The sequence below is a fragment of the Schistocerca nitens genome, chromosome 7 (assembly GCF_023898315.1).
Source record: "Schistocerca nitens isolate TAMUIC-IGC-003100 chromosome 7, iqSchNite1.1, whole genome shotgun sequence".
NCBI lineage: Eukaryota > Metazoa > Arthropoda > Insecta > Orthoptera > Acrididae > Schistocerca > Schistocerca nitens.
The window spans coordinates 295,889,330-295,902,495 of record NC_064620.1 but is presented as its reverse complement, the minus strand read 5'-3'; the positions used below and the strand labels follow the sequence as shown (position 1 = coordinate 295,902,495).

Genomic DNA, 13,166 nt, shown 5'->3' with positions numbered 1-13,166 from the left:
AAAGCAGTTGCATCGGGTATACAGAAACTGTCCAGGATAATCTCATATTGATTTTACTGCAGGAGTATATAGAGCATTTTGTTTGTTATACAAAATTGGCAAACTGAATACCCAGGCACTGCCAGGTTTTCAGCTAATTAAATAACCCAATGGATCTTTAAGGCTCTGTGGACACTTACAGGTAGCTACAAATTCTCAATCAACAATAGAAACACGCCCGGTACCAATAGCTGAAGAATTACTGTCAATATTTTCGGGTGGAAAATACATTTCAAAATTGGATCTTGCTGATACATATTTACAATAGTTATAACAAAAAGGAACCACAGAAGCTAATGGTAGTTTGCACTGTATCATTCGGCAACTCTGCTTCATACAGCATTTATTTGTGCCACCTTCACCAACTTCCTCTCCATCATGGTTGCCTAATATAAGGGGCATTCAAAAAGAAATGAGCCGGAGGTATAACTACAAAAACCAGTACCTGTATGTTAGAATCATCGACCCTGGCTATTGAGACACTTGTCCCACTGTGACACAAGGTGGTGAATGGTGTCTCATAAAATTTCCAGGGCTGCGATGTTAACCAGTTCTGCACATACAGGTGGATGTCATCATCCGAGGTGAATCGTTTGATCCTCAGAGCATTTTTAAGGGGACCAAACATGGCGTAATCACAGGGAGAGAGGTCCGGAATGTATGGAGGATGGCCTAGAACCTACCATTTGAATATCTGCAGTAGTTCCGTGACTGTGTTGGCCATACGAGGCTTTGCATTGTCGTGGAGCAGAATGACTCCACTGGTGAGATTATGTGTTCGTTTTGATTTGATTGCTTGGCGAAGGGTGGTCAAGGTTGGTGAGTAACACTGGGCATTTACTGTTGTCACATGCTCCAGGAAGTGAATCAGAAGGGGATCATCTTGGTCAAAGAAGAATGTCAGCATAACCTTCACCTCGGACGACGATGCCCAGTTCTACGTGCGGAAATGGTTAACATTACAGCCTCGGGAATTTTATGAGACAGCCTTTCATCACCTTGTGTCACAGTGGAACAAGTGTCACAACAGCCAGGGTCAATACATCTAACATACAGGTACTGGTTTCTGTAATTATGCCTCCAGCTTGTTTCTTTTTGAACGCCCCTTATAAATAAACGTCAAATGCCACTGGTACTGAGAATACAATTGCCCTCCTTTTGAGATCCACCAATCTGACAATACTTGAAGGCAACAAGCAAGTGTTTCATTTATTCAAGTTTGGTTAACATCATGTAGTCCTCAAATTATCTGTACAATTTGGCAGGATCTATCTCACACTTACTACACTTCACACCTTATAAAACATACCCTCAAGCCATCATATAAAATTCATTTTATCCAATATTATTTATGTCAAGGCTTCGTTCTGATTCACCGTTTTCTTTGTGTCCATGTTCAAGGGAGAACTTATGCTGTCTTCTGTATTATGTAATAACCTGTGAACACATGCTCTTTCACGTGTTATGCTCTTTCTATTAACAATTACAGCATATTGTGGCAGGTGTCGATCACACATTTTTCTTATTGCTGTCTTCAAAACTTGAATCCTGTGTTTTGCTCAATCACGCTCAATTTGATGAAGCTATTTTGCAGAGTACATGTTGGAGTCAAATTCATGACTTTCTGCTGCATTTGTATTGCAGTAGGAGTTAGATGCTGTCTTAACATTTTTATCCATGCAAAGGTCTTCCTCCAATATCACAGCCATGTGTAGAGTGATTTCTTTTTCCTTCAAACGTTACCCATCTTCTCAGTCTATCTTTGTTGGTCAGCTGTGTTTACTTTCTGCGCTACAGTTTCTGTACATTCCTCACTGGACATAACCGGTTCACTCATTTATCCCTACAAAGGTGTTTTGTAAGTCAGGCATTCTTTTCCCAGATTTGATCATGTTTCCTCTCTGGCTGCATATGGAATACATTTTGGTGGCTGATTTCAATTTGGACAGTTTTTCTTCTGGTAACTGCACTCACCACAATCTGCACATACTATCACTCTTTCTTTGTAAGGTGTTGCAAAGTGTTCCAAAAATGTGTCAACTGAAACATGGAAAGTACCAGTATGTCTTTGAATGGAATAGCTCAAAAACCAATGTATGATCTTTTTATGTTGAGCAGATTGTTTCTTAACTGAGGAGTGATATCATTCACACGATGGAGAGCTTCGTTATTGCACCGTCCTGTCCTGAAGCAATATCAGACTTCTTCAGTCATGTCTTGTTTGCTCATCTTGTCCATCAAATTCTGCTTGAATAATGCAGCCATTCACTCAGTCTTGGAAAGAAAGGGCAGCACATTGTACATTATGATACTTGGACATCTCCTTTGTGAAGCCATGCAATTAAGGACCTACACTAATTTTATGTTTGATATGATTTTGGCAGCCTTGGGTGTCTGTCTCAGTCTCTGCAACCAAGGATTTGTTTGTGGTCATGATACTCTTTTTGTTTTCAATCTATCTTTCTTGAGGTCTACTAAGTCAGTAAATATTTTCTTTCTTGCCTCTGCTTCACCATCTCCTTTCAATCTAATGAACATCATGCTCAAGTGTTTTGAATTCTGTCTTGGTTGTTCCATTTATTTGAGTGAGGTACTCCTTTGGGATTCATGTAACAATGACAACTGTAGCACTACAACTGAGGTCATCACAAGTGCAGCAAAGACTGCTGCATCATACACGGCTCCAAGGAATATTAACAACCTGAACATGATTTATCACAAAAACGTCAACATGTGTTGAATCTTTTTGTGATAACATTTTATTTAGTTGGTTGAATGTTAGGGTCTGAACTGGATGTCAGCTTAACATAAAGCCACATGCTAATGACTAATCTCTTCTCTAATGTATAGTCACTGTATAATAAAGTGCTATTATAACCTAAAGTTATCAGAATACTGATTTAGTAGACGATATAAAAACAAGATTTATGATTTCATCTAGTTGGAAGTTCGATGACTACTATAGAACAGATGTGTAATTTATTAGTAACATGCATATTGAATGAACTCTCACAATCTGCTACTGCATTCCGGGATACTTCACTTGACACTGGGAGGAACATTAGGATTAGGGGGGAGGGGGAGAATTCAAATATCACAGATCACAGTGCACGTAGAATATGCAAAACAGATTTTACAGGAAGTTTACCACAGTAATTACATAGAAAGGAAAATATTAGTAAAAGGTACAATCAGATGGAGGATGGCATTTAGTTTATCGAAATAAATAACTCACAACTTTAAGGAAAGGAGGAGGGAACCTAGAGCAAACAAATTGTCATATATGGATGGATGTTATATCTGATGTCACCACTAGGAGTTCTGGTATATTCGAGTCAGCATGTAAAAATATTTTTATGTGGATATATCCTCAGGCAGGTAAGGGGTATAAAAGACTCAAAGGTTAATTTCATATCAACAAATATTAACTACAGAAAAAAATTATGACAGAACATATGCAACAATTCTATCCTTATACTTACTTATATTATCCAAGTATGGAAATGGCCAGACTTGAAAATAAACAAATTAAAAAATTAGTACTTGGAGAAGTACATACCAATGTCTATTAGAATAGGAGTGTATATATATATATATATATATATATATATTTTTTTTTGCATATCCCAACTTATTGCATATAATATGTCATTATTATAGTTCTGTGTAGATAAATAAAAAATAATTTTTGATAGTGACTGGCACACACACACACACACACACACACACACACACACACACACACACACACACAGAGAGAGAGAGAGAGAGAGAGAGAGAGAGAGCTTGGGGGGGGGGGGGGGGGCGCGGAGCATCTGTGAAAAATGTGAAGATTTCTCATTGAGTATCCTAAGAATGAGCTTTAATACCTACTTAGTATCTTATTTCTTGCTTATCACCAGAAATGTGTGAATTCAAAGCAACCCATGAAATTTCAGTTCATCTTTTTTTCTCTAACGCAATCATTGAAATGATTCACCTGTGGCACAAATATTAATTATTCCTGTGGACTCATCACACATTGCAGAAAAACACCTACTTAGAAACATTTAAAATTACCAAAGTATATAGAACATCGGTACTACAAAAAAGTTTTGAAAGAAACTGCATTAAATCACAGTTTGCATCATAGAGTTGCTTACATCAGCAATAACAGTACAACAATTTTTTTTTTACACAGGTCTGAAAAACACGCAGAAAAAAAAAAACTCAAACATACCTTCCCCTTTTCGTGGAATGAATAAATTATGAAAGTGTGTTATCATTTTACGAGCATACAGATTGGGATCCTCACAAACAGGCTTCGGAACACACACTTTTGGAACTGGAAGCAAGGCTGACAGCCACTCACAGTACACACTTACACAATCCCTTATAGTGTCATGTTCACTAAGTGGCAAACTCATTCCAAAGCAAATGACCTGAAATAGATGCAGTGCTAATGTTAAACATAAAAAGAGTCAGTTCAGATATGTTGCAGACTCAGTAAACACCAACTATAATTTACTCTTGTTCTAACAACAATTCAATACCATTCCAAAAGTGCAAATACCAAGTCAGCATAGAGAATCAACATTTAATGTCAATTGTAAGAATATTTTACTGTGTACACTGCATATTTTGTGCCAACATCAGATGGATGAGATAGCAAGGGTTAGAAGGTGTATGGATATACACAACAATTTTTCCCTGGCTTGTTTTGCCAATGGCACAAAACTGAATCACCAGTTGTGGTACAGTTAACTGTCTGCCCTGTACTGTGTAGGGCACAATAAATACAATGATCCAGAAGCAAAGATATACTACACACTAGTTTGTTTTATATTGTGAATTGTGTTCTTGTGCAGACGAAATTATATAGCAAAATACCTATGACAACACACATATATTTTGGAGATCAGGCTGTTTAACCCAGGTGGACAGCTTAATACAAACATTTAAGTGTACATTTTACTATCAGATTTCAAGACTCATATAATGAAATCTTTATAATGCAACTTTTATTGGAGTAACTTTCAAAACAAGAACATGTACGTTAAATTTTATTCCAAAAGACTGCGCAACAATGTAGTTATAACATAAGAAATGAAATAAACTTCTATAACAACACACAGACAGTCGGATTATCTGGGGGGCCATCTTTATAATGTGATACTGTCTGTGGTCATCAATATGAATTTTTTATTTAAAAAAAAAGTAATAGTAATAAATTTATTTTTTTCTCATCAACGGGATTAATACATTTAAAGAAATTGTGATAGATTGTTGTCAACTCTAGAGGGCGATAAAATACAATCAGCTTTTTCTTTATATACAGGAGTGTGAACCAACGATTGGAAAATTTTTGATAACTGTGTACTACATCTACATAAAGAGGGGCACTACCAACACTAAACTGAAAAGCTCTATAGAAAATCAACACAATAACTGGCAATTGATTCTCCATACTGGTAAATATACTGTAATTTAAGATTAGTAAAACGTCAGTGGCGAGACATTCAAACCAGGGGCACTTGTACCTTGGAGTGTTGCATCAAAGGCAATAGTACATGTAGGAAGAAATGACTGAGACTAATATAATGTGATTTACTCATACCAAAGTCTTTATCCACATCATTCTCACATGATACACAAAGCTGTTCTATCTTACTGAAACTGAATGGCAGTGGATACAGATACATTTGAAAAATATGTATGAGCCTTACTTAGGGTCTCTATGAACTGCTAAAAAGGTTTCAAGCGCCATATTGTGTAGATCATAAAATTCCACAAGGCAAAATAAAATGGTACAGTGTTTAAGGCATTTCCCTTCCATGGACGTCTTAACAACAAAAGATAAGAGTGTCAAATTAACAAATGATAGCGCCAGAATACGACAAAATTAGGGGGGAGGGGAAGGGGGGGGGGGAGAGAGGGGAGACATTAAACATGGTGTCTTGGAATGATTGGTGCTTGGTCCTGTTTGTGATCCATATGGATGATGACCCACAGACACTGCAGAACTTTTTAAAACCACAATGTTTAGTCAAATACTCATATATATAATTCCCAACAAAAATGTCTTAACAGGTACCAGAACTACACAGACTGGATGAGATTCCAATTGTAAAGCTCCTGGGCATCCAGAAGGGTAATAAACTGAGGTGATGCCAGTGCATAGATAAGTTAACCAAAGAGCTCAGTTCCTCCTGTTTTGCAGTTAGAAATCTGTTTCATTGTATTGACCTAAAAACAAGATTGCTAGCATATTTTGCATTCTTTCACGCAATTTTGTCCTGTGGCATAATATACTGGGAAAATACAGCTTAGGTCACAGAAATATTTATCCTATATAAGTGTACAGTAGAAACTACGTGTGAAGTTGATAACAAAATATCTTGCAGGAGCTTCTCCATTGACTCTCGTACATAGGAAGCATAAAAGGACTGACCTGCTAAATTACAAAGCAATATCCTTAACATTGTATGCTGCAGAATTTTTTAACATATTCTCAGTTCAATTATGAGGTTCATTCAAATGAAACCTCGTCAGTGCATCCAGCTTTGCCTTACATGTAAGGTGGTAACACCTAAATGCGGGTATGGTGGCACCATCTATTGGTAGAGACTGATGGGTACGCACCGTTTGATGTTGCATAGTGCCAGTGTGGTTTCACGCTGAAGAGAAGGTGGTCACACAAGTTATTGTCCACTAAAGGACATGCAGGCAAGTAAGCAGGAACAACGAGGAGGGATTCGATTTTTGGTGGCACAGGAAGTTGAAGGCTGTGAAATGTATTGGCTGATGAAGGCTTTGTACAGTGAGTACAGTCTGAGCTGTTCAAGTGGGGTGAAATGGCGCAAACGCTTTCACTGAGGGGTGCACATGTCACTGGAAGACAATGCTCGTCCTGGATGGGCACATCGTGTCATCACACCGGAAATAGTTGCGGAAGTGAATGTTTTAGTCTTGGACAACTGCAGAATCACTGTGGACGAGATCCATCGGTTACTGTGTATTAGCGTGGGCACCGCCCACACCATAATTCATCAACACTTGAACTTTTGAAAAATCTGTGAGCAGTGGGTGGTTCCCCACCAACTGACTGCCAAGCAGTGCAATACTCGAATGGCGCTATATTTGAGTCATCTGCAATGATATTGTGACGAGGAATATGGCTTTCTGTCACATATTGTTACACGTGACGAAACACGCTGTCACCATTTTGAACCGGGAAGCAAGCGTCAGAGCAAGAAGTGGAAACATGCAACTTCACCACCTCCCAAGAAATCAAAGGCCATGCACACCAGTTCTGGTAAGGTCATGATGTCCTCCCTTTCTGACCACAAGGGCCCACTGCTTGTCGAGTTCCTGGAATGGGGAACCACCATCAATGCCCAGCCACATCAAGCCACTTTACAGAACCTTAGATGAGCCATCAAGTGAATATGCTGAGGCATGTTGTCCAATGGCGTTATCCTCCTGCATGATAATGCCCGCCCACAGCCAATGCAGTGAAGACAACATTGCAGCAGTTTCGGTGGGAAATGCTGGAACATCCACCATACAGTCCCAACCTTTCGCCGTGTGACTTTCATGTGTTTGGTGCTCTAAAACAAGCTATTCACGGACAGCAGTTCAGAGCAAACGACAAAGTGTGTGACTGAGTCCAGGTGTGGATCTGACAGCAGCCTAGTAGGATGGAATCGACCAACTAGTGCTGCAGTGGGATAAATGTGCCAACAGTTTTGGCAACTATTTCTGAGTATGTGTACTGTTACTTTACACTAGTGACTGGGTTTTATTTGAATGTCCCTTATATAATAAAGTTTCTTGAGATGGAAAGGCTCCCGTCCAGAAATCAGCATGGTTTTAAAAAGTATCACTCGCAAAACTCAGCTGGCCCTTTTCTCAATGATATCCTGGGAAATACAGATGAAAGGCAACAGGCAGATTCCATATTCCTAAATTTTCTAAAATAATTTGACATGGCACCCCACTGCACATTATTTATGAAGGTACAAGCATACAGAACTGGTTCCCAGATATGTAAGTGGCTCAAAGACTTCTTAAGTAATACGGCCCAGTACATTTCCCTTGATGGTCAGTGTTTATCAGAGACAGGGGTTTCATCAGGTGTGCCTCAGAAAAGTGTGATAAGGCAGCTGTTACTTTCTATGTACATGACTGATATGACTGACAGGGTGAGCAACCATTTATAGCTGTTTGCTGATGACAATGTGGTGTGCAGAAGGTGTCATCATCAAGTGACTGTGGGAGGATACAAGGTGACTTAGACAAAATTTCTAGTTAGTGTGACGAATGGAAGCTACCTTTAAATGTAGAAAAATGTAAGTATATGCAGGTGTCAGTTAAATCTCTCGTTGTAATGTTGCAGAGCAGTAGGAAATGTCATGATCATTTAAGGATTGCAGTGCGGAAGGTGAATGGTTGACTTCGGTTTATTGAGATAGTTTTAGAATAGCGTGGTTCATTTGTAAAGGAGACTGCATATAGAACACATTAGTGTAACCCATCCTTGGGTATCACTCAAGTGTTTGGGATTCACACTAGACCAGATTACAGGAAGACATTGAAGGAATTCAGAGGCGGGGTGCTAGATTGGTTAGTGGTAGGCTCAGTCAATACACAAGTATTGCAGAGATGCTTCAGGAACTGAAATGCAAATCCCTGGTGGGAGGTAACGCTTTTTTTGAGGAATGCAATTGAGATAATTTAGAGAACCAGCATTTGAACCTGTCTCCAGACCAATTCTACTGCTGCCAGCACACATTTCAAATAAGGGCCACAAACATAATATAAGAGAAATTAGCGTTCATACTGGGGTATATAAACAGCTGTTTTCCTTTGCTCTATTTTTGAATGGAACAGGAAAGGAAACAACTAGTATTGGTACAACGTACCCTCTGCCATGCATCTAATGGTGGCTTGTGGAGTATGTAGATGTGGATGTAGACCTATGGAGTCTTGTGCTTCGGAGGCAATACATCCGCTGCCTACCTGCATTTGTGGTTAACAAAAAGAGTGAATTTAGGGTGAACTGTGGAATTCACGATCACAATAGTAAAAGCAAAAATAATTTCCATTGCAACAAAACACACCTATCGATGCTTCAGAATGGAATTTTATATTTTGGGTGGTGCAGGAAGCTACAACAGGCTGCCAGATGACATTAAGCAGAGGACTGAAAATCCCCAGTTACTCAAAGGCATATTAGAAGAATACATTAGTACACATTTCTTCTATAAGTTTTCAGAATATCAGCACTCAGAAATACAAATTGCACTCCATACTAGTGTTTGTATAAAACGGGTTTTAACTTTGGAAGCATATAGACTCTTGGTAGGATTCTGTGTAAGGTCATATAAATGCTTTGTTTAACATATTAGATAAAAACATAAGATAGATCGTTTAAGAGGAACGGCAGTTCTTTCTTCCCCCCCACCCCCTTCAAAAAGCTGTTTTTGTCTAACACCATACAAATTCATGCAAAGTAACTCAGAGGTAATTTATATTATTATCAGTCCAAGAACCTTAGCATTAGTCACAATTGTGTATTGTGTATTAAACTGGAGACCTAGAAACGATAGTGAGGCTTCGTCCTGCCGTAGCCCTCAGTGGTTCACAACCCCACAACAGGCCACAGCAGCCCACCCAGGCCACAGCAGGTCCACCCACCCACCGCCGCCCCACACCAAAACCAGGGTTATTGTGTGGTTTGGCCCCCAGTGGACCCCCTCGGGAACGTCTCATACCAGACAAGTGTAACCCCAAATGTTTGCGTGGTAGAGTAATTATGCATACATGGAGACAGTGTTTGTGCAGCAATTGCCAACATAGTGTAAGTGAGGTGGAATAAGGGGAACCAGTCCCCATTCACCGAGGCAGATGGAAAACCGCCTTAAAAACCATCCACAGGCTGGCCGGCACACCGGACCTTGACACTAATCCGCCGAGCAGATTAGTGCCAGGGACTGGCACACCTTCCTGCTCGGGAAGCAACGTGTTAGACCACATGGATAGCTTGGTGGGCTACTCATAACTAGTTGTTAGCATATTGTACACAATTAGCGTGCAGTGGCTGTTTCTGCCTGCTAATGCAAAGATTGACTGTTTCCACATCCCTGAAGGCTCTCCTTCATGATGTGATTTATGAAATACAATGAATGTATAAATGAATGAAGTTTTGTTGACCTGAACCAGTGAGGAGAATTAGAAATTATGACTTTTGGTATATATCTGATTCTCAGTGATATAATTTAAACAAGTAGTGCACAAGCAAAACTATGTAGTCATTATTTTTATGTTAAAAACATCAAAAAAACAGAAACAAATTTAAAATATGTCAGCACTGACACATCATGTGGTACAAAATGAAGGTGTAGGCTAATAAATGGGATTAATGACAAAGCAGTTAGCATTCAGCCCAACCTGTGAGCATAAACTGTTATGTTCAACTGATATTACAATGAAAATACCTGTGGCTAGTTTTCAATTTCTCCTTGGAGCAAAAACATTATGTACAATTTCTTTAAAACATGCATGAAGCAGTTCACATCTAACAAAGACTCCTCTGTACGCTACTGTATGTTGTATCTATTCATACGCAGTAAACTCAAATTGTCCACAGAAGAGACAGATATTAAATCTAGCTTATCATTCAATAAGAGGTCTCTTTTTCCTTGAGGAGAGTTACAATGTTTAATCTCACATATGTCCCAAAACTGTGTACCAGATCTACTTCATTCAACTTTTTGCCCCTAGTAATTTACACATTTCGCTCTCTAACATTAAGTGGGCAGCAGGACTGCACATTTTTCCAGTTAGATCACTAGATCCTATACAGTTCATTCTACAGATGTGCACCTATTTGCATGTGAGAAGACGTGTAGGACATATATTTTGCTGGATGAATTTTGAAATGTGTCTTTCAGAATGACTTGGTAAATTATCAACTGAAGCTCAAATTAAAATGTCTCACTTTCAAGCAATAGCTACAACACAAGTTTTGTATCTCATGAAAACTTACCTCCATACACCACATAACCTCTTTGTCAGTTGTAAGTGGGCTTGGCTCTGCAGCTTGAGTGAGGCCAAGATTTGACGCAAGCTGTTTGACAACTGCAACAGCAACATCTTTGCCTGCAGACATGGGAAACTTGGCCAGAACACTTTGGCTTTCTTCATTTCCATGCTGAACAAGAGATGTCAGAGAAGCCCACTCTGAATACATTCCACCACCCTCTGTGTCCTGAAAAACAAACAATGGCAAACTTTTTGTCACACAATTTTTCCAATTACTGTGGCACTGTAAAATTAATGCCACAGTATTTGCCACCTATGGGAACAGATAAGTGTAAGGGAACACTGTGGGGCTTGGAGAGAAAAAGTAGACGTCACCAATTATATACTACGCCACTCGTCCTAATGCCTTCATCCAGAATCACTGTGGTATTGACTGGTTGGTACAAACATACTCTGCAAGCCACTGTATGTGGAGGGTACCTTGTCCCAATATTAGTCATGTCCTTTCATTTTCTGTTCCACTCGCAAACAGAGCGGGGGAAAAAGTGAATGTCAGTATGCCTCCATACGAGCCTTAATTTCTCGCACCTTATCTTCATAGTCCTTATGCAAAACGTACATTGGTAGCAGTAGAATTGTTCTGCAGTCAGCTTCAAATGCTGGTCCTCTAAATTTCTCCAATAATGTCCTGCAAAAAGAACATTGTCTTTCCTTCAGGGATTCCCACTGAACTTCACAAAGCATCTCTGTAATACTTGCATGTAGATCGAACCTACAGGTAACAAATCTAGCAGACCACCACTGAATTGCTTTGATGACTACTTTTAATTTGACCTGGTGGGGATCCCAATCATTCAAACAGTACTCAAGAATGAGTTGCACCAGTGCTCTATATATATGGTTTCCTTTAATGAAGAGCCACAGTTTCCTAAAATTCTCCCAATAAACCAAAGTCTATAATTCGCATTTCCTACTACCATTATTACGTGCTTGTTCCATTTCATATTGCTTTGCAACATTATGTCTGGATATTTAATTGACGTGACCATGCCAAACAGTACACTACTAATGGTTTATTATAGCATTACAGGATTTTTTTCCTACTCATCAACCATTAACTAACACATTTCTACATTTAGAGCAAGCTGCCATTGGGGATTACGAGATGAAAGCATGGTTATCACTTCCTCATCCAGGAGTTATTCATCTGGAGTTAGTGACATCTGTCAGGAATGGTAAAATTGGAGTGGTAAAATTGGGACCTTAAAGGCAATACTGTTGCCAGAGCTGAGAAACAATTTTTGGAGAAGTACATAGATTGGGCCAGTATGTGGGTCAAAGCGGACAAGGGACCTCCAAGGGCTCATCCATGGTGACAAAGCCCCACACGCATCCAACCCCTTCCAACCTGATTAAGGGGAAAGACAGTTAAAGAGCAAAGAACGCATTCTAGACAGGAGATTCAGAACAGAAACGGTGAGAAGGCTAAAAATGTTATTACCATCAATAAGGCCGGTATTACACTATCAAATTTCTTTGTCCAATATCTTTGTCAAAGATATTTGATAGTGTAATAGGGACTTTGTCAAATGTCGTCCAATATTTGATCAAATCTAGGGCCTCGCTGTATATTTGATCAAAGAAACCGCTTGTCTTCTGTTCACTGCAATGTGACATGTTACCACATGGAGCGCTAGCATCGCTGCAGCATTCTGTCATCTGTAGTGTTTTTATAACCATTGCTGGTAAATACAATTGGTGTGTGCCGACAACTAAAAAATTAATAAAGATGTCTGAAGCTGATGAGACGCTTTATAACGTGAGGCACCCTGAATACAAAAATAGATTAAGAAGATTGGAGACCTGACCTGACCTGACCTGACCTGACCTGACCTGACCTGACCTGACCTAACCTAACATATCATAACATAACCCTCTCCTGTAGCAAGGAATCGGAGTGTTACAGTGAGCCTGTCTTCTGAAGATGTAGCAGTTCTTAAGTGAATATTGTGCTTTGTGATATGAGGATACATTTCATTGAGCACATACAGAAATGTATGCTCATCCATTCTTAAGTAATTGATGTTCGACTTGACGTCTTC

At 39.3% G+C, this 13,166-nt stretch overlaps 1 protein-coding gene across 7 annotated transcripts in view; it reads right to left on the bottom strand.

Annotated features, from left to right (window-relative positions):
• LOC126194626 (ral GTPase-activating protein subunit beta) overlaps window positions 1-13,166 on the bottom strand; it is a 425,832-nt gene that overhangs the window by 392,080 nt on the left and 20,586 nt on the right. For 5 of the 7 annotated variants that reach the window (XM_049932779.1, XM_049932783.1, XM_049932785.1 and 2 more), the window contains exons 2-4: window positions 11,069-11,290; window positions 4,259-4,460; window positions 3,522-3,551 (exon numbers count right to left, since the gene is read on the bottom strand). In XM_049932779.1, the coding sequence (XP_049788736.1) occupies window positions 3,522-3,551; window positions 4,259-4,460; window positions 11,069-11,290 (454 nt within the window). Of the gene's footprint in view, window positions 1-3,521; window positions 3,552-4,258; window positions 4,461-11,068; window positions 11,291-13,166 lie in introns of those variants that run through there. The other 2 variants (XM_049932782.1, XM_049932787.1) reach the window with 2 other exon arrangements.